The 26,045-nt window shown below is 47.7% G+C and overlaps 1 protein-coding gene across 1 annotated transcript in view; it reads left to right on the forward strand.

Annotated features, from left to right (window-relative positions):
* LOC143929767 (membrane-spanning 4-domains subfamily A member 8-like) overlaps positions 1-26,045 on the forward strand; it is a 142,346-nt gene that overhangs the window by 85,352 nt on the left and 30,949 nt on the right. The window contains exon 4 of the mRNA XM_077453743.1: positions 12,208-12,354. Within this exon, the coding sequence (XP_077309869.1) occupies positions 12,208-12,354 (147 nt within the window). The remainder of the gene's footprint in view (positions 1-12,207; positions 12,355-26,045) is intronic.

Below are 26,045 nucleotides of genomic sequence, written 5' to 3' on the forward strand. Positions count from 1 at the left end.
CACTCGTGTTTAAACTGGCAGGCTCCCCCAAATTTGCAGGATCCCTCGTTGAACTGCCAACACGTCCCCTTCTTCTTATTGGCCGATTGTCTGGGGGCAGAAGATCCACCGGCCCCGTCCCGAAAAACTGACCTGGGGCCCTCGCCGACATCATGAGATGCATCCACAGGCTGATATCATTATGGTCCCTCCTCAGCGACGGACGAACAGCTCTTCTCTGGTGGAACTGCTCGTCGTACCTCAGCCACGCGGTGCCCCGTAGACTCGATAAGCTTCACCTATAGAATCCATGTAGCAGAAAAGGGGCAAACAATGTTCAGCGTTCTTTTCCCCAATCACATTCACCATGATGGCGAATGCTTGCAACCAATTTGCAAACGTCCTGGGTATCAATCTATACCTCCTCTTCTCCTCGTTGTCTTTTTTGATGTCATCAGGCTTGACCCTATCCAGGTTAAATTTCTCCAAGGGGAGAAGCAAGAATATCTCCACATACTCACCCTTCCAGATTTTTTTCCAGACTTCAGATGCGCCCCCAAAGGCCCCTCAAAACAAATGTACACCTCGCATTTCGATGCGTCTGCCAATCGAACCAGGTCCTGCCTGCCCACCGACTTGGTCGTACCTACCGGCTTAGTAGGGGCCTGCGCCTCCTGCCCCACCGGATCTTGCGCAACCACCGCAGTGGACACAGCCATGCCACTCCGTTCCCCTGCATCACCCGGGACTACCTCTGATCCTACAGCCGCAAGGACCCAAGCAGCGGACGGACTGGCAGTGACCCTTTCCTGCTTCTCAAACCTGCCCACCAGCTCCTTGATGCCTGCCAGGAACCCCAGAAGCCCACTCTCCACCCAGACCGCCCCCCGGCCCCTTGGCCCACCTCAGCGGGCACTGCAGCACTCACCCTCTGCCCGCTCTCACACCCAGCATTCAGCACACACCCCCCGCGGATGCTCCCCCCGTCATTAGCAATTAAAGGGTACTTGCCAGGCTGCACGGGATCGATCCCACCAGCCGACCTTGCAGGCTCCCTCGTGTGGCTCCTCCTCACTGGAGCGTCATCCTCAGAGTCGGACAGCTCACCCTGCGATCTCTGCCTGGACCTCGGGTCCTCCTCTCCAGACAGCCCACCAGGGGACACAGCCCTGGCTGCTAAGGGTAAAACAGTCGTCCTTGCCGCACGCCGTGCTGCATACCCGCCTGGGGACTTGGCAGTCGCTTTGGCCGGGCCAGTGTGGCCCTCTCCAGCCCGTACCGCAAGTTCAGCTCCCTGCCGACCTTCCAGCCTGTCCCTCCATCACTGGCGCTGATGCCCAGGCCGCATCCTTAGAAGGGCCCGCCACCCGCACTCTTCTCCACTGATGCCCCTTCCCAGTGGGCCGACCACCAGGGGAGGGGTCCGCTGAAGATCCTGCTGTCCTGCCGCTGTTCCTCGGTACCCCACCTGAGCCCCCATCTGGGCCGCTCCTCAGACCCTGCCTTGTGGGTGATGGGCTGTCCTGCCTCCTCCCCGGACCATCCATCTGTGCCCTCTCCCTGCCAGGTGGCTCTGGTGAAAATCTAGATGGCGGCTGGGACTGCCATGTGTGCCCCCCCGCCGATCATGGGTGCATCCCCAGACCGTTCTAATACTTCTGCCAGCTTGTGCTCCAGCCATAATGCCCCCCCCGTGGCTGCTTACCCCCTCAGGTGTTCTATAAGGGTCTCCACTGCTGCCATTAGCAACTAGGGACAGCCTATCTCCTCTGGAAATTTTCCTGGCTTTCTGCTGCCTCATGGAAGGGAGGGGTTTCCTTTCCTTAACTTAAACCCCTCCCTGCCTTAACTTTCCACCTATCCCTGACCTTCTAACATCCCCAATCCTTTCTCCAATGGTTGTAATATTAACACAGTCATGCCAGCCCTCTGCCTATGTGTTCTGTTAACCCTCTCGGCGCCAGGCTTCTCTTTCTACACCAGTAGCTGATGAAAACCATTGGTTATGTACAGTAGGTATCCTAACAGCTATACAGTATCTAAAAAAAAAAAAAATATATATATATATATATATATATATATTGTAGACATGTCACTGGAGAAGTGATCGAGGGGGTGTACATCTCACCTAGGTTGCTACACAGTGTGAGATGGTAAATCCAGGATGGATCAGTTTCTCAGCAGCGATATGCTGCTGAGTTGTTATTTAAATTTTGCCGGGCCTGGGTTTATATGGAATGGCAGGTAGGTTTGGTAGAGGGACCTGTCATTCCACATCCCCCGATCCAGTTCTGGGTTTGGGATCAGGTGAGCTTTGATTCTAATTAGCCTGGGAAGCTAAAGGCTCTGCAGAGTCTGCAGGTGATCGCTCTCAGCCAGGGAATGAACAATCTGTGTGTTGAAGGAAGCTGCAAGCACTGCCACTGCTGGAGCTAAAACTCACCCTGCGATATCCAGGTGAAAGACGCTGTGTTTGTAAGTGTCAGATAGGTGAGCAGAACCTGTTAGTAAGCGCCCAGCCGGGCTAGGACTTTTATTTTTGTTGTACTTAGAAAGCACGGTGTTGCTGTATATTTTGTTTGCTGGACTGTTTGTACCACGAATAAACGCCAAGATCTGCTTTATAAATTCCAAGTCTGCTGTGAACTGTCTCCAAACACACCCTACCCCGGGAAGATCCCTTACAATTGGTGTTCGAATGCGGGCAAAGTCGGTTGCTAGGGGCAACGGTGTGGACAGACTTGGCTACAGCTGCTTATGTCTTGGGTGAAAGCTGCAATGACACTCCAGGAACAGTCCAGCAACATGGAGGAGATGCTGAAGCAGTTTATGCAAGTGAGTTTGCAACAACAGCAGGCTCAGATAGAGGCCAATAGACGACATGAACAGTCCATGGCTGCACAACAACAACTTATCGAGCACCTGATAGCAAATCGAGAGGCGCCTGTGGTGATGGGAGCCGCTCCAGAGATTTTTTCTGGGAGAAGGACTGTGCAGAAAGCGCTGCAAAAGATGACTGCTGAGGACGATGTTGAGGCCTATCTAACAGTATTTGAGCGCGTGGCTGAGCGAGAGAAGTTACCAGCCGCTGAGTGGGCAGAGGTAATTGCGCCCTATTTAACAGGTGAACCCCAAAAGGCCTACTATGACCTCAGTGAGCAAGAGGTTAAGGACTATACTCGGCTAAAAGAGGAGATACTTGCCCGACTAGGAGTTACTACTGCAGTCCGTGCCCGGAGGGTACGCAACTGGAGCTACAGTCTGGACAAATCAGCGAGGTCCCAGATGTATGACCTAATCCATTTGGCAAGAAAGTGGTTGGAGCCAGACACTTCTACTCCTGCACAAATCCTAGAGAAGGTCGTGATGGATCGCTACCTCCGAGCCCTTCCTACTGACTTGCAACGCTGGGTGGGACAAGGTGATCCTAAGAATGCAAACGAACTTGTCAACCTTGTGGAGAGGTTCCAGGCGACTGAGGACTACCTCCGTGATGTTCCTGCGGCATCTTCACCTCCCCGGAGCGCCAGATCTGTACCGTCGGCTGGTAAGAGACTTCCATCTATTGGGGGAGTGTGGAGGGGTGCTGATGGGGGAAAAAGGGCTCAAGTGGTGTCTCAGGGACAAAAGACTGGTGATGGTCCCGGGTGGCTAAGGGGCTCTCGAAAAGACTCCTTGCCAAAGAGACCAGGCCCTATCCAGTGTTGGAGATGCCATGAGGCGGGACACGTGTCGGCCCATTGCCCTCTTACCTCTGAACCCATGGAATGTGACGCTAGCCGGCGTCAGTCGCTATTTGCGGAACCATCTTGTGCTGCAGTTCCTGGACTAGAGACTGAACCGCAAATCTGCGATATTACAATCAATGACTTTCCTGTTAAAGCGTTAATGGACTCAGGAAGCCTTGTAACCTTGGTGCATGCTAGCCTGGTGACTGGGGACTTAGAGTCTAAAAAGCATATGAGCGTTGTGTGTATACATGGTGATACAAAAGTGTACCCTATAGTGCTGGCTAAAGTCGGGACTGAACAAGGCACAGTACAATATGAAGTGGGTGTGGTTAAAAACCTCATGCATAATGTAATATTGGGGCGCGATTTTCCTTTATTCTGGGCTCTCTGGGAAAAAAGAAAAATCCCCAAAAGTAGTGAGGATACCTCTAAGGTGGTTGCCTTGTCCACTGTGAATGATAAAAGTGTGCAGGATGAAAATGATTGTTTTCCTTTGCAGGTCCTGGCTGGGGAGGAGGAGGCTCCTCCCACTGAGCAAAATATACTAGACTTAGAGGTGTCTAGCGATAATTTTGGGACTGCACAATTACAGGACCCCACTCTCAAAAATGCGAGAGAGCAGGTTGCTGTTATGAACGGGGTACCTCAGGAACCAGATGCTGAAAAAAGATTTCCACATTTTTCGGTGACTAATGATCTTTTCTATAGAGTTAATAAGGTTAAGGATGAGATTGTGGAACAGCTTCTGGTACCTAAGCCGTACCGGCGTCAGGTGCTTGACATGGCACATAACCATGTTCTTGGGGGACACTTGGGGACTGACAAAACGCGAGAGAGGGTTCTCCAGAGGTTTTTTTGGCCGGCCATATATGATGACATTAAAAAATACTGTGAGTCGTGCCCCACATGTCAGGTTAGTGCCCCAGTGTCACATTTTCGCAGTCCTTTGGTTTCGCTCCCTATTATAGAGGTGCCTTTTGAGCGTATTGCCATGGATTTAGTGGGTCCCATTGTAAAGTCAGCTAGAGGACACCAGTATATTTTGGTAGTCCTGGATTATGCGACCCGCTATCCTGAGGCTGTACCCTTAAGAAACACTGCATCTAAAACAATTGCACGTGAGTTGTTTTATATGTTCTCTAGGACTGGGATCCCCAAAGAAATCCTAACTGACCAAGGTACGCCATTTATGTCGAAAGTAATGAAGGAATTATGCAGACTATTTAAAATCTCACACATCCGTACCTCTGTGTACCACCCCCAGACGGACGGATTGGTGGAGAGATTTAATAAAACTTTGAAACATATGTTGAAGAAAGTGGTGGCAAAAGATGGTCGTGACTGGGATCATTTATTACCCTACCTCATGTTTGCTATTAGGGAGGTGCCCCAAGCGTCCACAGGGTTCTCACCATTCGAGTTGGTCTATGGTCATCACCCTAGGGGTCTACTAGACATTGCAAAAGAGACATGGGAGAATGAGTCCACCCCATACAAGAGTGTTATTGAGCATGTAGCACAAATGCAGGACCGTATAGCCACTGTAATGCCCCTGGTAAGGGAACACCTCCAGAGGGCTCAAGAGGCCCAAAGTAGAATTTACAACCGGTCCGCAAAAATCAGGACATTCAACCCAGGCGATAGGGTCCTTATACTAGTCCCCACTGTTGAGAGTAAATTCTTGGCGAAGTGGCAAGGTCCCTATGAAATTGTTGAAAAGGTCAGTGAGGTGAACTACAAGGTGCACCAACCAGGTAGAAGGAAGCCTTTCCAAGTTTATCACATAAACTTGATCAAGCCCTGGAAAGACAGGGAATCCTTGGTGGCGACAAATACTGTTAATAATTTGTCACCACCAATCCCTCCAGTCAAGGTAGGTGATACTCTATCAGTGTCACAGAAACAGGAGGTTCAGGAATTTTTACAGAAAAACAAAAACAAGTTCTCTGACCTCCCAGGGCGTACACACCTCATCCATCATCACATTGAAACTGAGCCTAGAAGCAGAGTAAACCTTAAGCCCTATAGGATACCCGAGGCACGTAGGGAAGCCGTATCTGCCGAGGTAAAACGTATGCTTGATCTGGGGGTAATTGAGGTGTCCCAGAGTGAATGGTCCAGCCCAATTGTGCTAATCCCAAAGCCCAATGGAACTTGGAGGTTCTGTAACGATTTCAGAAAGTTGAATGAGATCTCCAAGTTCGATGCGTATCCTATGCCCAGGGTAGATGAGTTGATTGAGAAGTTGGGTAACGCCAGGTACATAACCACCCTCGATCTCACAAAGGGCTACTGGCAGATTCCACTTTCTGGTGAGGCTAAAGAGAAAACTGCATTCTCCACCCCTGATGGGCTATTCCAGTATGTAGTGATGCCATTCGGGTTACATGGAGCGCCTGCAACTTTCCAGAGGTTGATGGACTTGATTCTGCGACCACATCGTGATTACTCAGCTGCCTACCTCGATGATGTGGTCATTTTTAGCCCTGATTGGGAAAGTCACCTCTGTAAGGTACAGGCCGTGTTGGATGCCATAAGTGATGCGGGGTTGACCATAAATGCCGAGAAGTGTGCTCTAGCCCTAGAAGAGGCCAAATATCTAGGCTACATTATTGGGAGAGGGTTGATTAAGCCACAGCTAAATAAAATTGAGGCAATACAGAATTGGCCTAGACCCCTGACAAGGAAACAGGTTAGAGCTTTCCTGGGTATTACGGGGTATTACCGTAGATTTGTGCCGAACTTTGCCTCAGTTGCTGCTCCACTAACTGACTTGACAAAGGGCGGAAAGACAGCAATGGTCACGTGGACCCCAGAGGCCGAGAAGGCTTTCCAAAGCCTTAAGTCTGCCTTGTGCCAACCACCTGTCTTAGTTACCCCCGATTTCAAACGAGAATTTCTGGTCCAGACAGATGCCTCTAACACAGGCTTAGGTGCAGTACTCTCACAAATAGTGAATGGTGAGGAGCATCCAGTGACGTACTTGAGTAGAAAACTAACCCCGGCCGAGAAAAATTATGCCATTGTGGAGCGAGAATGTTTGGCAGTAAAGTGGGCCCTAGAATCGTTAAAGTATTACTTGCTAGGCAGGAAATTCAAGTTGGTGACAGACCATGCCCCCCTAACATGGATGAAGTTAAACAAGGAGAGAAATGCAAGAGTGACTAGATGGTTTCTCTCCCTACAAAACTTTAATTTCACTGTGGAACACAGGCCAGGGAAATTACAGGCAAATGCTGACGCATTGTCAAGGGTAAGTTGTCTGTGGGGACAAAAGGCTCAGCCCTCCGGTCTGAAAAAGAGGGGGGGGATATGTAGACATGTCACTGGAGAAGTGATCGAGGGGGTGTACATCTCACCTAGGTTGCTACACAGTGTGAGATGGTAAATCCAGGATGGATCAGTTTCTCAGCAGCGATATGCTGCTGAGTTGTTATTTAAATTTTGCCGGGCCTGGGTTTATATGGAATGGCAGGTAGGTTTGGTAGAGGGACCTGTCATTCCACATCCCCCGATCCAGTTCTGGGTTTGGGATCAGGTGAGCTTTGATCCTAATTAGCCTGGGAAGCTAAAGGCTCTGCAGAGTCTGCAGGTGATCGCTCTCAGCCAGGGAATGAACAATCTGTGTGTTGAAGGAAGCTGCAAGCACTGCCACTGCTGGAGCTAAAACTCACCCTGCGATATCCAGGTGAAAGACGCTGTGTTTGTAAGTGTCAGATAGGTGAGCAGAACCTGTTAGTAAGCGCCCAGCCGGGCTAGGACTTTTATTTTTGTTGTACTTAGAAAGCACGGTGTTGCTGTATATTTTGTTTGCTGGACTGTTTGTACCACGAATAAACGCCAAGATCTGCTTTATAAATTCCAAGTCTGCTGTGAACTGTCTCCAAACACACCCTACCCCGGGAAGATCCCTTACAATATATATAAGTAGAAATCACAGGGCCCCATAGCAAAATGTTGTATGCCCCCCCCCCCCTCACCAGGGGCGGATCCAGAGTCTAGCCTTGGGAGGGGCACTGATAGAAAATACTTTTTTGGGGGCAATTTATTGGGGCAATGGCTGATGTTGGCGCTTCAATTATCACGGCAGCATTTGTGTTATGGTGTCAGGATGATTGAAACACATTATTTCTATTATTACATTGTTATAGAAAATGAAATGGTTCAATTCACCATAATGCAGAATCAGTGGGAGCCCCGAGTGTGTCACCTGCCACCAGATGCAGATTGTCACTTGTCACAAGTTGTGGATTGTCCACCTGCCACATATTGCGGATTGTCCACTTGTCATGTCACCTGTCATCCATTGTGGATTCTCCACTTGCCACATCACCTACCACTCATTGCAGATTGTCTACTTGCCACAAGTTGCAGATTGTCACTTGCCACACGTTGCAGATTGTCCACTTTCCACGTCACCCGCCACCCGTTGTGGATTGTCCACTTGCCACGTCACCTGCCCCACATTGCGGATTGTCCACTTTCCACGTCACCTGCCACCCATTGCGGATTGTCCACTTGCCACATCACCTGCCACACATTGCGGATTGTCCACTTGCCACATCACCTGCCACCCATTGCAGATTGTCCATTTGCCACGTGACCTGCCACACATTGTGGATTGTCCACTTGCCACATCACCTGCCACCTATTGCGGATTGTCCATTTGCCACGTCACCTGCCACACATTGTGGATTGTCCACTTGCCACATCACCTGCCACACATTGCGGATTGTCCACTTGCCACGTGACCTGTCACACATTGCAGATTGTCCACTTTCCACCTCACCTGCCACCCATTGCGGATTGTCCACTTGCCACATGACCTGCCACCCATTGTGGATTGTCCACTTGCCACATCACCTGTCACACATTGCGGATTGCCCATTTGCCACGTCACCTGGCACCCATTGCAGATTGTCTATTTGCCACGTCACCTGCCACAAGTTTCAGGTTGTCCACTTGCCACGTCACCTGCCACAAGTTGCGGATTGTCACTTTCCTGCTAAAGTGGGGAATGAGATTGTCACATCTGTTTGCCAGTCTGAGTCAGGCAGCAGAGAGATGATGTAATCTCTCTGCTGCCTGCACAGTGAGTTAGGGCGAAGCTGGCAGTTTGCAGGGCGGGCTCCGAGCGTGAGAGATGATGTCATCTCTCTGCCCTGCCACCCGCTGATTGGCCTCCCACCGAGCCTCCCAGCTGGCAGCCTCCCTGACCCCCCCGCCGCCGCTGAGTAACCTGGATGCGTGTGACTTTACGAGCGCTGAGCGGACAGGCAGCCTGGCGGCTCACCCGCCGCCCCCTCACCGGGCCCTCCTCAACTACGGGTCGCTATGGCAGTAGTTCCGCCACTGTGTATGTATATATATATATATATATATATATAAACCAGTAATACAAACAATTCATCAATATAGGTCTGAGAATATCAGTATTAAAACAGCGCTCTATATGGAGTCCAAGATATTTTCATAAATTCTTATGCATGAACTCTAAAAAGAAAGTCCTTAATGTGCAGACAGGGTGATTGTAGTGATTTAATCAACGTTGCGAGGTGTTTACGGTGTTATATCAAAGTGCTGTTGACATCTCTTCCACCATACAATGGGAGTGCTTCACCGCGTGCGATACATCCCCCATAGGGGGTTAAACTCACCAGACAATGTTGATAAAACCAGCCTTAAGGAGTAGTCACTCTTTAGGTATACCAAAATTCATACGTCATCCCTCAGGGGTCCCACTTTCAGCAATGCTCCAAATTTGTCATAAAACAAAGCAAAGTGTGCACATAGCGTAATACCGTTTTATTTAAAAAAAAGAGATTGCACAAGGCAATAAAATAACCCATTTAAATATCTGCGTACATTATTAATAAAAATCACCAGCATTCAAAATATGTGTGTTTCACCGGGTTTCCAGACACCAGAGAAGTCCACCTGTGTTCCGTTATGTACACTGTGAATGACTTCCTTGTCTTTGGTTAGCGGTGGAGCGCACACCTCACTTCCGGGAGCGTCGTGTAGGCCATGCTCTGACGCGTTTCGTCACTTCCGACTTCGACAGAGGGTGTGGTTACACGACACCAGCGGCCAGTTTATATTACCCAGTCTCCGCCCGTGTCAGCCAATTGCGCAATCGCGCAATGTCCAGCCCACATGACGCTGCACATCGTCATGGTAACCGGACGCCGTCAGCTTTATCCACAGTTAGGGGGAGGAATATACAAGTGAACATACTCGATTGCCGACCAGGTAACCTAATGTTAGTCACACCGGCACAGCGATCGTTACACCAGGAACGCCACATAAAACCAGGAAAATATATTATAAATTTAAAATTAAAAACCACAATAAACTATACTAAAAAAATAAATATATAATACAAAAGAACATGGCTAAAACCGGACACTATATCATCACATAATCAATGTATATGTAAACCACAATAAAAGCAGCGAATTGGACCTAATATATACACAGGATATACATGATGTCCCTCACAAATACAGTACTTATTAAGGCAAAGTGCATACATATTTTATATACAGATATGCATCACTAAGAAGCACCATATAAAGCTGCATCTCATGCAGCACTGAGATTGACACCAAAGCAGAGGTAAGATAAAAGTATTATATATATATAAACAAAAAGAAAAATTTAGAAAAAAAATTATAGGGTACCCTTATAATTCAAAATTTGTTTTGGGACCTTCTTTCCAATTTTATTATTTTTGGGGAGAATATCAGGCTATGCGACACTAAGAATATTGTATAGCCCAATCTGTTTAAAAAACACATGGTGCTTATAAAATAATAAAGTGTCAAAATTCGGTGATGCATATTATGGCAGACCTCAAATAATTATAGTAATAGGACACAGAGAAGAAATAGTGAGCGTCTACGTATATAAGGTCGTATTAGATAGAAATTAGTATAAGTATATACTAAACAACGCAGGAATTTTGTGCTGTTATAAACCAAGCATCTATATCCTGTGTACCATGCAATGCGTTGTACCACCATTAATCTATTGCCCATATGCCCTATCCCCGCATCAAACTACAGAATGCATTCAATTTTATAAACAGATCCAGCATGCTGGAAAATTAATAATCGCTGATGAAGCAATTAATATCTAAGTCCATGTTTAACCCTTTTGGTGCTAAAGTGTCTACTAAATATATCCACTCGGTTTCACGTTTAGATAATTCCCGTACTAAATTAGACCCTCTCCAGGAGGGTTGAAATATACCTGGTGTTTAGATTTATTTATATATATATATATATATATATATATATATATATATATATATATATATATATATATATATATATATATATATATATATTATATATATATATATATATATATATATATATATATATTATATATATAGTAACATGGAGGACCATTAGCTCTCGTGGCAGATGCGTTTGTTAGGAATTCAAGACAGTCAGGAACTATATTTAAGGGCATGGTAGCCCATTTTTATTAAAAAGGCAAATAAAAGTCTGTGACAAAGGTTTCCGACACAGGGGTTCTTCTCCAGCAAATAAACACACAGAAAATTCTAGCCCACCTGGCTCTTTAGCAGTACCTCTGCTCTTTGTCCTGGTCACACAGACCACAGGAATCCTCAGTGTGGATGGCTTCTCTTTAGCGCCCACAGCTCTGCTCTGGCCTTATTCCTCAGGCCGTTGCACTGCCTCTTGCAGTCACATGTTCTGGATGCCTCCTGCAACCTCTCTGACTCCTGGAGAACTCCTGTCTCTCTGGGTGTGGAGCAGTCTCCAACTGGGAGCCATGAGGTCTTCCCATACCCTCATACCCTCATTATCGCCTGAGCACACACCCTGCAGGTAATTTACATAGTCTGGACCAGGGGTGGACTGATAACTCATGGGGCCCCCAGGCAATCCGAGATTATGGGGCCACACAGTATACACACACAGTATACACATACATGTACACACAGTACTGGAGAGGTGGGGCAGCTATAATCTTGGGATTTTTAGATCAAAAGGATGTCGGTAAGGGACATTTCAGAGACAGATGTAAAAAAAATGTAGATTTTTACATACTGTCCCTGGTTTTACTGAGGCTGGCAACCCTGATGGGGCCCCCTAGTTGCTTGGGGCACTCGGGCAGTGCCCGAGTGGCAATGGTCAGTCCACCCCTGGTCTGGACACAGGGTTGGAGATCCCGTCCCACCCAAAACACTATGGAATCTCCAAACTACAGAGCCCCATGACTGAATACCAAAACCTGGAGAAAGTAGTTTTCTCCAGTCCACATTTATGCTCTGTAGCCTTGCACCAAGCAAATGTGTATACCCTGTGTCCCCGAAACTATCAATGTTACCTTGACAACATCTCCTACTGTGACAATATATATATATATATATATATATATATATATATATATATAATATATGAATGCATCATCCTGCATAGCTTCCATGTAATGGATTACTCTGCCTCTGCTCTGTTCACAGATCCAAGGCTCCCTCGCCATGAACATCATAAGCTTCATGTCCAGCTTACCTGCAACAATTATAAATGCAATTGATCTGGCATCTAAAATAAATGATCCTGATAGGCGCTACTGGACATACTATCCAGCACATGTCTACTTTGATCCTGTACGTTTTATTTTATTGACTGGAAAATAGTCAAAGTTTTCCCTTAAGGCCGGGTTCACACCGCTGCGATGCGGGAACGTCGCGAATCCGCGGCGTTTTCCCGCATCGCATTACTCCCGCCGGCAGTTCACACTGCCCTATGCGGACGGCTGGGAGTGTCAATGATATGTTAATGACACCCCCAGATCCGTCCGCATATCGCAGTGCGATCTGCCGACTCGCACAGGAATCGGATCGCATGGTGTGAACCCCCATGCGATCCGATTCTGTTGCGGACCAAAAAAAGGGTCCCGTGCGAGTTTGCTGCGGGAGCAATGCGAATTCAGCCATACTATCTGTATGGCTGAACTCGCATCGCTACGGAGATCGGATGTGATTTGCACTGCAGTGCGGTGCGAATCACATCCGGATCTCCCCCCGCAGCAGTGTGAACCCAGCCTAAAGCAGATGTAAACTGCATGATGCCAAATCTGGTCCAGCTCTTCATAGAAACCAATCATCTTCCAGGTTTTATTGTCAAATCTTAAAGCTGAACTACATTGCATCTGAGCACCACAAGCCAAAAACACTATTTAATTAATTTTAATATTCAAAAAGCAAAATCCCAGATTCCTCCGTGTCTCCATGTTTTATTTTGCTGAGAAATCACATTGAAAAACACTACCCAGCATTGATGGCCATAGATGCCAACATTTGCAAAAACTTTTTAGGGACACTTTTTCCAGAAAGCCAATGTAGGTGGAACATTATGTAAATTAGGGTGGGGCACACATTTTATGGGCTGGAGTATTGAATGTTGCATAAAAAGATGGGTGTGGCTTAAATGACACTAAATATTGGGAATGGCTTAAAGGGGATGTCGTTAAATAGAGTCTGACATTTTCTTTCTTTCTTTTATAGCCTTAGCCATCATTACGTAGAGCAACAATTATTATTTTTTCAGATCCTCAGAGTTCTTTGCCATGAAGTGCCATGTTGAACTTCCAGTGACCAGTATGAGGGATTGAGAGCGATAACACCAAATTTAACACACCTGCTCCCCATTCAAACTTGAGACCTTGTAACACTAATGAGTCACATGACACCGGGAGGGAAAATAACTAATTGGGCCCAATTTGGACATTTTCACTTAGGGGTGTGCTCACTTTTGTTGCCAGCGGTTTAGACATTAATGGATGTGTGTTGAGTTATTTTGAGGGGACAGCAAATTTAAACTGCTATACAAGCTGTGCACTCTCTATTGTTTAGTGTCATTTCAGAGTGTCATTTCTTCAGTGTTGTCACATGAAAAGAGATAATAAAATATTTACAAAAATGTGACATACTGTACCTTTTCTGAAGCCGCTTTGGTCCAGTCTCCAGGGGCGGAAATTCTGCAAAGGAGACATCAGACAGCAGTTGGGAAATCAATCAGAACCCATAGAGTTACTATGGGGCTTCCGTTGTTGGCTGCCTCCTCTGCACCCGCCTCCACAACAAATCCACCCCTGACAGTTCAGTGTGGGACCGGCTCGGCTTCTAAGATTTCTTCTTTACAGGGTTAGATAAGTTAGATCGTGAATGTCTGTAGATGTAAAGATTTTACTGTTAGGGTGGGCTTCCCCTTTAATGAATTTATATGAACTATTATTTAGACAGATGGCATGTTGAACTCTAGAATAATTTGTTTTCATTTGTACTTTTCATGAAATTTGTGCACATGATTTTTTATGAATTTTTTTTCACATAATATATGTAAAGTATATGGAATTGTTTTTTATATGAATTGTTTAAATCATTTGTAATTCCATGCTTGGTTGGATGAGTTATTGAGCACTTTATACTAAAAGGGATAGCGCACCCATTTTGGATTTTTATTCGCACATATTTTTATATTCGGATATGAGGGTTGCAGCCATCTTTTGAATGTGATTTTTATGATTTAGGATTTACTTTAACTACTTAACAACCTCGATATGGCCGAATGACGGCTACAACGCACATCGATAACTCTGGGAGGGCATACATTGACGTCTTCCCAGAATCTTTGCGCTCGCTGGGGCGTGCACCCGGGAAAATCCGGGACTGACCCAGCGCATCACATATCATGGTAAATGACCGCTGATAGTGGCTGTTTAACAAGTGATCGCTCCATCAAATGATTGAGCGCTCGCTTGTAAACAAACCGGTGCCACGTTTGGTTCCTCTCTCCCCTCTCTGTACAGATCAGTACAGAAAGGGGAGAGATCTGATGCTGCTGCAGCACTGTGGGCTGTATGTGTAGTGCCCACAGTGCTGATTTGTGCCCATTCCAGCCATTCATCCATCCATCCATGCTCCGCAATACATTTCCATGCACAGCCATCCATCCATACTCAGCAATACTCATCCATCCATCCATCCATCCATACTCAGCAATACTCATCCATCCATACTCAGGAATACTCATCCATGCTCAGCCATCCATCCATACTCAGCAATACTCATCCATCCATGCTCAGCCATCCATCCATACTCAGCAATACTCATACATCCATACTCAGCCAGACAGCAATACTCATCCATGCTCAGCCATCCCATCCACCCTCATCCATACTTAGCAATACCCAGCCATCCCATCTGTACCCAGCCGTACCTGGCCGTACCCAGCCATACCCATTCATGCTCAGTCATGCTCAGTCATCCCATTCATACTCAGCCACCCCTATCCATGCATCTCCATTCATGTTCATCCATGCCACCTCATTTCACATCCATGTCACTAGAGTGCCTCACAAAAGTGTAATAGGTAGTCAAATTAGATTTGACATTTATGTCCCTAGAATGCTTGATGGTGCTCCCTGCATGTTGGGCCTCTCTATGAGGCCAGGCTGTGTAAAAGTCTCACACATGTGGTATTACCATACTCAAAAGGAGTAGGAAAATCTATTTTGTGGTGTCATTTTTGGTATGTACATGTTATGTGTTAGAAATATTGTATAAATGGACAACTTTGTGTAAAAAAAATCTTTACACATTTTCCAGAAAGTTGTAGAAAAAATTACACATTCAATGGACTCACTATGCCTCACAGATTATACGTTGGGTTGTTTTCTTTCCAAAATTGGGTAATTTTGGGGGAGTGTCCATTGTCCTGGTGCTCCAGGGCCTTCAAAAGTGTAAGAGGTAGTCAAGAAATGTATATGTATATGTGTATACAGTGTTGTTAGGTAATTTATGCTAAGAACGCCTGACGGTGCTCCCTGCATGTTGGCAGGGGCGCAACTATAGGGGGTGCAGCAGTCGCGACCGCAACCGGGCCCTGTGATGCAGGGGGGCCATGCAGCCCCCTCTACATATGGCCGGCAGCAGCATAGGCAGCTAGGGGTACCAGTACACCATGCACACAGGTGGCTGGAGGTGAAGGGTGACTAGCAGAGCTCCATGCTCGACTATCGCTCTGGATGCTCTTGTGCATTCCCCGCATGACCTGTGTCCTCGGCCGGCTCCTCAGAGTACTCCTCTCCTGCTCCATGCATTGCCGCTCAGTCCGATGTCTGTTCTCCCCAGCCAGAGTGGTATTGCTGTACTCAGGAGGAGTAGTAAAATGTGTTTTGGGGTGTAATTTGTGCTATGCATATGCTGTGTGTAATGTCGAACACAAAGAACGATGAGAGCTTTACATTGGAAAATGTGACCGTGTGTATGCTCCATCGAAATTTAGCTGGCCGAATTCCCGCCAGCAAAACTTTTAGAGCATGTTCTCAATTTTTCCGATGGAAAAACTATCTATCTATCTTTCTATCGGAAAATTCCGAATGTGTGTATGCAATTGCGACGCGCAAAAACTCATGCATGCTAAGATTCAACTATGAGATGGAAGCTATTAGCTACTGGGTATCGAACCTCCTTTTTCTAGTCCCGTCGTACGTGTTGTACGTCACCGCGTTCTTGACGGTCAGAATTTTGGTTTGACCGTGTGTATGCAAAACAGCTTGATCAAAATACCGTCAGAATTCTGTCAGCTTTTTCTGACCAAAATTTTGATTGTGTGTACGCGGCATGAGAAATAACCTGTTAAGACAACAATTTTGTGAAAAAGAAAAACAAATCTTGATTTTGCAAAGAATTGTGGGTAAAAAATACAACTTCAAAAAACTCGCCATGCCTCTTACTAAATTCCTTGGAATGTCTACTTTCCATAAAAGAGTCATTTGGGGGGTATTTGTACCTTTCTGGCTTGTTAGGTACGGTGTTGCATGACTGAGTAATTGTCATTCAAAATGTGAGAGCACCGAAAGCTGAAAATTGGTCTGGTTAGGAAGGGGGTTTAAAGTGGTTGTAAGCCCTTACAACACATTTTGACCTACAGGTAAGCCTAGGTTAAGGCTTACCTGTAGGTCCAAGAAATATCTCCTAAACCAAACACGGTTTAGGAGATATTTGCCGAAAGACAGGCACCGCTGTCTACGGCGCATGCGCCATAGACAGCGGCCCGCAGGCGCACACTGAGCGTGACGCTATCAACGGCGATATGCTGCGCGTTGCAGCTCCCGTACTCATGCGCGGGAGTGATGTCATTGTGGCTTCGCCGAATGACAGCGGCGGAGCAGCGAGACCCACCGAGAAGATGGATGTGCCGGACTACAGGGGACAGCGGTGACTTTGCTGGCTCCTGTGTCAGGTGATATGTGATGCATGGTAGCCCATTATGCTTTACCTTTGCAGGGAATGAAAGAGGAAGTAAACCCATCAGGGTTTACTTCCTCTTTAAGTGCGCAGTGGTCAAGTGGTTAAGGACACAGGGTGCCGTTTTTTATTTATTCATCTTGTGTTTTTTTTTTAACATTCTCCTTGCTGCTAGTGTCAGTAATTGTAAAACTGGATAATTTTTTGTTTCGTAGCACTAGGACATTGGAAATGGGTGTCTTTCTTGATGATTGTGAAAAAGATAACCATGATTTGAGAGCACTCTTTATGAGACAAAAAAAAATTATGGTTTCAGAAGTACATACATGATGGAACATCCTGTTTTTCAAACAATATATAGAGGATGAAATTATCCCCTGCAGCTTAAAGGGATTCTAAAGTCGCGTACACACGTAGCCGTTTGTCCGACATACTTAGTCTGGCGGACTTCCCGCCAGACTGTCCGTCGGACTTTCCGAACGGGCTACTTGCCCACCCACGGCACTTTTTCAGTGGACTAATACGGTGTACTAAGTCCGCCGTACTATCCGCCCTACTTTTGAAATGAACGGACTCGCCCACACACGCGGAGGAAAGTCCGCTCATTTCAAACGCGTCTCCAGGTAGGCAGGGCCCGCGAAGGAGACGTCGCTGGCCCCGCTGCCTGGAATGGACTTAAAGGGGAACCCCAACGCCGAAAAAAATCGGCGTTGGGGTCCCCCTAAGTCCACAACAGACCCTTGTCCGAGCACGCTACCCGGCCGGCCAGGAAAGGGGGGGCAAGCGAGCCGTACCAGGCCACGTGCCCTCAACGGGGGGGTGCCCTCGGGAAGGGGGGCCGCGCGGCCCCCCCACCCCAAAGCACCTTGTCCCCATGTTGATGAGGACAAGGGCCTCTTCCCGACAACCCTGCCCGTTGGTTGTCGGGGTCTGCGGGCGGGGGGCTTATCGGAATCCGGGAGCCCCCTTTAATAAGGGGGCCCCCGGATACTGGCCCCCCACCCTATGTGAATGAGTATGGGGTACAATGTACCCCTACCCATTCACCTGTAAAATACAGTACAAAAAAAACACAACACACAAGATAAAATAATTTATTGCACAGCTCTGGGGGTCTTCCGTCTTCTGGGGTCTTCTCGTCGGACCCCCCCTGCTATCTTCTTGTAGCTCTTTTGCTAGTGGAGGAGTCCGGGCTTTCTTCCTCGCCGCTGGCCTCTTCTTCCGACTTCGGGGGTCATTTCAAAAGTACGGCGGACTGGCATACACACGGCCGGATTGTCCGCCGAAATGCGAGTCCGGCGGGAAGATTGGAGTGCAACACGGCATTCTAAGTCTGCCGTACTTTCGGGTCAAAAAAGTATGCCGGAGGCTACACACGGGGGGATTGTTTGGCGGACTTGAGTTTGCCGGACTTTTCCACCGGATTGTTTGATCGTGTGTACGCGGCATTAGGGTTGTGATTTTTTTTTTTCAAATAACAAACATTTTACTTACTCTGCTAACCCCACCCCCCCACCCCCATCCCCGTTTCCGCTGATTCACCGGAGAAACGATCCGGCTGTGCGGATGGTTGCTCCCATAGGCAAACACTCTTTGATCGACTCTATGGCCTTGGAGGACTGGAGCAAGGTCATGACATCATTGTCAGGATGGAGAACAGGAAAGGGGACGGCCCCTTCCTTTTCTGAATAGAGAGTCAGTGATCCGTGCCGATCACTGACTCTATCCATTCATAATTGAGGCATAGTAAACTGCTTCAGTTTGTGAATGAACGGGAAGATCGGTATAGAGCTTATTCATGTCCATTCATTAAGATTGAGAGCTGCACTCTCAATCTCCTTTCTCTGTCTCCAAGGTGGAACATCAGAGGTCTGGTTAGACCCCTGATATCTCACCAAAGCCCCCCAATGGAAAAAAATATTTTAAAAAATATTATTTTAACAAAATGGTAAAAAAAAAAAAAGAATGAAATTACTATTATAAAAAAAACAACTGACACCAGTGACGGAACTACCAGGGTCAGAAAGGTTTCATTTTGCCACCGGGCTCGGAGGGAAGAGCCCAACAAGGGGGCCCTTAACAGTTTCTTGCACTGGGGCCCTGAAGGCTCTAGTTATGCCAATGACTTTGGTTTCTATGCAGAGCTGCACCAGATTTTACACTTTTCAATTTTAGTAAATCAACCCCAATCAGCTTCCAGTTTTTTGTCAAAGCTTAATTGAACAAGCTACATTTAAAAGATGAATTGCTACCATGCACAGCTTGTTTAGTTTGAAGGGGTCTATCATAATCATTAAACATTTTTTCAGGAAGCAAAACTTTTTTTTTTAAATTGTCCAGTTAGGACAAATACTGTCCTAGATACTTCATAAAGGTAAGTTATCATCCCAGATATCACACAGCCCTGATCTCTCCTATGGAATGTGGGGAGTAGGGATGAGCCCAGTGTTCGAGTTGAACACATGTTCGACTCGAACACCGGCTGTTCGGCAAAGCCAGAACTCTGTGGGCCTGTGGCCAATTATAGCTCAGGGGGGTTTAGTACACGCCCCACACTACATAAGTCCGCCAGCACAGCGGCCTTGTGTACTGTGTTGCAGCGGTGAGGGAAAGAGCAGGATAGGCAAGGACAGTGTCTTTGTTGCTTGGGAACCTAGCGCTGTTGCAGTGGGTGTTGTGTGCCTCCAGCACAGTATACACCTGAAGCTACCCTTTATTGCTGGTGTTCTTTTTCTGTAATACAGGCATCTGCAGCAGTTAAAGTGGGTGTTGTGTGCCTCCAGCAGAGTATACACCTGAAACTACCCTTTATTACTGGTGTTCTGTAATACAGGCATCTGCAGCAGTTAAAGTGGGTGTTGTGTGCCTCCAGCACAGTATACACCTGAAGCTACCCCTTACTGCTGGTGTTGTTCTGTTTCTGTAACACAGGCAGGCAGCTGCAGTAATTACAGTCAGTGTACTGTGTCATCTGCTCAGTGTGCACCTAAAGCTACCCAATTGCTGGTTTTCCCATCTCCCTTCAGGCCATTACTATGTCTGGAAGGCCAACAAGGAAAGGCAGACAGTCACGAGCCATTAAAAGAGGGCAAGCAAGCTCTGTGTCTAGAGACAACAGCGCTGGTTGTGGACGCGGTGCATAGTCATCAGCACGTGGCCATGGGACACGCTTGTCTTTATTTTAGGCAGCTGGACGTGTTGAGCTGCATCATGCCGAAGACTTGATAGAGTGGATGACCAAGCCCTCCTCATCCTCTCTCACCCAGACTCAGGGTACTAGCAAGCAGCTGCCAACACGTCCTTTTACCTCGTCTCAATGTCATCAGTCACTCCTGCCCTAGACCCACCATGTCCTCCTGAGGAGTCCCCCGAACTGTTTGAGCACAGTGTTGGGTACATGCTCCAGGAGGATGCCCAGCGTTTTGAAAGCTCTGATGATGATACCCAGCTAGAGGAAGGCAGTAGCGTGAGCACAGAGAGAGGATATGCTCAAGAAGGACAGCAATCTGGCAGTCATGTAACATCAGCTGCAGCATACTGCCAGGTTTGCTCAAGTGATGAAGAGGGAGGGGATGATGAGGTCACTGACTCCACGTGGGTGCCTGATAGGAGAGAGGAGGAGGAGGCACATCTCCAACAAGGCAGGATGCCCTCCGGGGGGCAGTTTAGGAGCAGCACACCAACTGAATTACACTGCTGAGCTCTGCCTGTGCAGGGCGCTGCCTCTGCGCGTTATTCCAACAGTTCTTTGGTGTGGGCTTTTTTGAGACAAGTGCATCAAATTGCACCACTGCTATTTGCAACATATGTCTCAAGCGTATCTCACGTGGCCAAAACATCAGCCGCTTGGGCACCACATGCTTGACCAGACATATGTTGACCTGTCATGCAGTTTGTTGGCAAGCATACCTTAACCACTTAAGCCCCGGACCAATTGTCAGCGTAAGGACCAGAGGTCTTTTTACAATTTCGTACTGCACTGCTTTAACTGGTGATTGCACGGTCATGCAATGTTGTACCCAAACAAAATTTGCGTCCTTTTCTTCCTAGCTTTCTTTTGATGGTATTTTATTGCCTCTGCGATTTTTATTTTTTTACGCTATAAAAGGAAAAAGACTGAAAATTTTGAAAAAAAAAAGAGATTTTCTACTTTTTGTCATAAGAAAAATCAAATAAACTAAATTTTTGTCATACATTTAGGCCAAAATGTATTCAGCCACGTCTTTAGTAAAAAAAAGTCAATAAGCGTATATTTATTGGTTTGCACAAAAGTTATAGCGTCTACAAACTAGAGTACATTTTCTGTAATTTACACAGCTTTAAATTTATGATTGCCTATCTCATTTCTTGAGGTGCTAACAGGGACGTAACTATAGGGGGTGCAGCAGTCGTGACCGCAACTGGGCCCTGTGCTGCAGGGGGCCCATGCAGCCCCTTCTACATATGGCTGGCAGCAGCATAGGCAGCTAGGGGTACCAGTGCACCATGCACACAGGTGGCTGGAGGTGGAGGGTGACTAGCAGAGCTCCATGCTCAACTATCACACTGGCTGCTCTTTAGATGTGCATTCCCGAATGACCTGTATCCTCAGTTGGCTCCTCAGACTACCCCTCTCCTGCTCCATGCATTGCCGCTCAGTCCGATGTCTGTTCTCCCCAGCCAGAATCCCCCCCCCCCCCCCCCCGAGTCCGGCCCACACTGCACTGCATACTTCTCCCGGGTAAACAAACTTTAAGCACACAGATGCAGTGCAGCCCTATGAGAGCCGACTCCCGGAGGACACTGCAGGCTTGTCTGCCAGCCCCCCTCCTCCCCCGTCATACACAGATGATGAAAGGTCTTTCTGGGAGATATGCTGATCACCCGTCCAGCACACTGGATGGAGCCCAGGCCAACATGGATGAGTGCGCGGCCTGCAGCTTGGTCATGGTGAGTGAGAGGATCCCATCCCCCACACACCATTACTTGCCCCCTTCATCTCCCCCTGGGGACAGGGGCCCCTTCTCCTGTGGGGACAGGGACCCCCATCTCCCCTGGGGACCCCTTCTCATCTGGGGGCAGTAACTTCATCTGCCCTGGAGAAAAGGACCTCATCTCTTCTGGGGACGGGGACCCCATCCTGCCTAGGGACAGTCCCCCAATGGGGCACCTAAAAATAAAAAATAAATAATAAAAAAAACTACTGATGCCAGTGGTGGAACCAAAGGGCTCACAAAGGTCATATCTGTGACCACGCCCTGGAGTACCACCGCCGGACTCGGGGGGAAGGTCCCTGGCTGGGGTTCAGGGGGGGCCTTCATGGTTTCTTGCATCGGGGCCCTGAAGGTTCTAGTTACGCCACTGGGTGCTAAAATGGCAGGGCAGTAAACCCCCCCCCCCCAAATGACCCAATTTTGGAAAGTAGACACCCCAAGGAAATTGCTGAGGGGCATGTTGAGCCCATTGAATATTTTTTTTTTGTCCCAAGTGATTGAATAATGACACAAAAAAAAAAGTTTACAAAAAGTTGTCACTAAATGATATATTGCTCACACATGCCACAGTTATATGTGGAATTGCACCCCCAAAATATATTCTGCTGCTTCTCCTGAGTACGGGGATACCACATATGTGGGACTTTTTGGAAGCCTAGCCGTGTACGGCACCCCGAAAACCAATCACTGCCTTCAGGATTTCTAAGGGTGCAAACTTTTGATTTCACTTCTCACTACCTATCACAGTTTCGAAGGCCAAAAAATGCCAAAGTAGCACAAACCCCCCCCCCCCTCCACAAATGACCCCATTTTGGAAAGTAGACACCCCAAGCTATTTACTGAGAGGCATGTTAAGTCCATGAAATATTTTATATTTTGCCACAAGTTGCGGGAATATTACAAACTTTTTTTTTTTGCACAAAGTTGTCACTAAATGATATATTGCTCACACATGCTATGGGCATATGTGAAATACACCCCAAAATAAATTCTGCTGCTTCTCCCGAGTACGGGGATACCACATTTGAGGGACTTTTTGGGAGCCTAGCCGCGTACGGGACCCCGAAAACCAAGCACCGCCTTCAGGATTTAAATATAAAACGCTACCAAAAAAAAACTGTTAGCGATCAGGCTTGACTCTGCGAACGCTGCAGTTATGTGTTTTGTAAGTGACAGTGATCAATCGATACTGCACTTGGGTGGGCTGGGCGGAGGGGAAAAACGCAGGTGTTAGCAGGTATCTGGGCTGATCACAATGAGTTTTTTTGGAACCCTAAACTGCTGGGGACGCTAGTATAGATCTGATCAGATCAGATATTGATCTGTTCAGATTCTATACCACTACGGGAGGTTTATGCTTTGCGTGTGGGTGTTAGCGGTACTGGCACTAACCTAGCGCTGCCTGGGGCGACGCAGACCCTGACCCTAAAACCTAATTGATATCACCCGCCGGGTGATCAGGGGGTTAAACCTTTATTGGGTAATAAATGGTGGGTGCCCTGATGCTATAAAAAGCAAACTAACCAGAGTCACCCGTAACACTTATACGGTGATCACTGGTGTAAGGGTTAACTAGGGGCAATCAGGGGGTTAAAATCTTTGTTAGGTAGTATATGGGGGTCCCTGACGCTATATAAAAACCTGACGGGGAACCTAAATAACTAACTGGTTAACCAGCGTCACCAGTGACACTTATACAGTGATAGCTGGTGAAAGGGTTAACTCTAGGGGCAATCAGGGGGTTAAAATCTTTATTGGATAGTATATGGGGGTACCTAACACTATAAAGTGATCAGTAAATAAATGATCACTGCAATCAGTGACACTGTGACTGGGAGGGGAGTGATTTGTGTGCCTATGTTTACCTACGTGTCAGTGTAGTGTTGGTGCACACTTACTATGTCCTCTCCTCACAGTCCGGTCAAAAAGACCGCCCCGAGGAGAGTGACATCACTTCCTCCCTGCCTGTGTTTACACTACACAGGCAGGGGAAGCTTCTCATTCGCCAGGAGTGATCGTGAGGGGAAACCAACGGCCATCCCCTCATCCCGGATCACTCCTGAAGCGAAACAGACTGCCGCAGCCAGCAGGAGGGGGTCCGATTGGACCCCCCACCCACTGGAAGGCAAACACGTACAGGTACGTGCTTGTGCCCGTACATGCCATTCTGCCGATGTAGAATTACATGCTGTGGTCCTTAAGTGGTTAAAGACCCACACCAAAGAACAAAGTGGACCTCTCCTTGCTTCTCATCAGCTGGGATCTCCAACCCCACTAGAGCTTCAGTCCTCTCTGAAACCTGCACTGAGAGGAATTAGGTGTGTCACAGCCAAGTACTTGCGGGCATTCTGCTAGCAGTACACCGACGTCTGATTGTAGCAGGCAAATTTCCCTGCCCCAGCTGCTGGACTGTCGAAAGAAGTTCACTCCCAGCCTTCCATATGCCCAGCGGTTGAATGCTAGCTTGGCTAAATTGCTAGCACTTCAAATGCTGCCTTTTCAGTTGGTAGACTCGGCCCTCTTCCGTGAGTTTGTGCAATGTATGGTTCCTCAGTGGCAGGTCCCCAAACGCCACTTTTTCTCACGGAAGGCAATTTCCGGCTCTCTACAGGAATGTTGAAGGCAATGTCCTTGCCTTGCTGGACAGGGCGGTCAGCAGTAATGTGCATATTACCGCTGACTCATGGACCAGCAGGCATGGACAGGAACGTTGCCTATCTTTCACAACCCATTGGGTCACTCTTCTGGCAGCTGGGAAGGATGCAGGACAAGGTGCAGTAGTGTTGGAGGTTGTTCCACCACCACACCTCCAAAATGCTACTACTGGTTGTGACAGACCTCTCTCCTCCACCCCTCCTCTTCTTCTTCCTCTATGGCCTCTTCCAGTACTCTGTCCTCGTAACCAGCAGTGCTCTGTAGGCATTCAAAGGGCTACGTAAGTAGGCAGGCAAAAAGATGACATGTCGTGCTTGCGCTGGTTTGTTTGGGGGACAGGAGCCACACTGGGGCAGATAATTTGTCAACTCTGCAGGGGCAGGCCGAGAGGTGGTTGACACCATGCCAGCTTAAGCCAGAAATGGTGGTTTGCGACAATGGCACTAACCTCCTCTCCACCCTCCGACAGGGACAACTGACCCATGTGCCCTGTGTGGCTCACGTCCTTAACCTGGTGGCACAGCGGTTCTTGGGCAGGTAACCGGGCTTACAGGGTGTCAGGAGGCAGGCCAGGAAAGTCTGTGTGCATTTCTGCCGATCATTTAATGCCAGTGCTCGGCTGGCTAAGCTCCAAAAGGAGTTGAAACCTGCCCAAGAACCGACTTATATGTGACATGCCCAAGTGGAACTTAACGTCAGCCATGCTGCAGCGGCTGCACATGCAGCAGAGGGCCATCAATGAGTACCTGTGCAACTATGGCACCAGTACAGGGTCAGGGGAGCTTGTTTTTTTTTCACCGTGCCAGTGGGGCATGATCAGGGATGCATGCACTGTCCTGTCACCGTTTGAGGAGGCCACGAGGATGGTGAGCAGTGACAGTGCATGCATCAGTGACACTGTACCTCTTGTCCACCTGTTGGAGCATACGCTGCATGGAATAATGGACAGGGCAATTGAGGCAGGAAGAGGAGGACTTCCTTGCCTCTCAAGGCCCCCTTTATCCAGACAGTGTTCCTGCTGTCCCGCTAATCACACAGCAAGAGGAGGAGGAGGAGGATTGTGTAAGCATGGAGGTGGACCCTGGCACTCAGCATCAGCAGCAGTCTTTTAGGGATGATTTACAGTCCCAAGAAACCTGTGGACTTGTACGTGGCTGGGAGGAGGTGGCTGCGAAATATGTGGTCCTCAGCCTCAGCTAACCTACGCTGCATGGCCTCCCTGATCCTGCAAAGCCTGCAGAAGGATCCTCGTATTCTTCGGATCAAGGAGAGAGATCATTACTGGCTGGCAACTCTTGTGTTGCTGAGGCTTCGGTCAGTCAAAGAAGGAGCGGTGGAGAAGGTGGCCATCTTACCGATGCATTCAGACAATTTTTTAGTCCGCAGCCCCAAGGTATGATCGGTTCCAGCAACCAT

This window comes from Lithobates pipiens, unplaced genomic scaffold (genome assembly GCF_037356315.1).
Source record: "Lithobates pipiens isolate NorthernLeopardFrog02 unplaced genomic scaffold, aLitPip1_a1.2 Scaffold_25, whole genome shotgun sequence".
Classification (NCBI taxonomy): domain Eukaryota; kingdom Metazoa; phylum Chordata; class Amphibia; order Anura; family Ranidae; genus Lithobates; species Lithobates pipiens.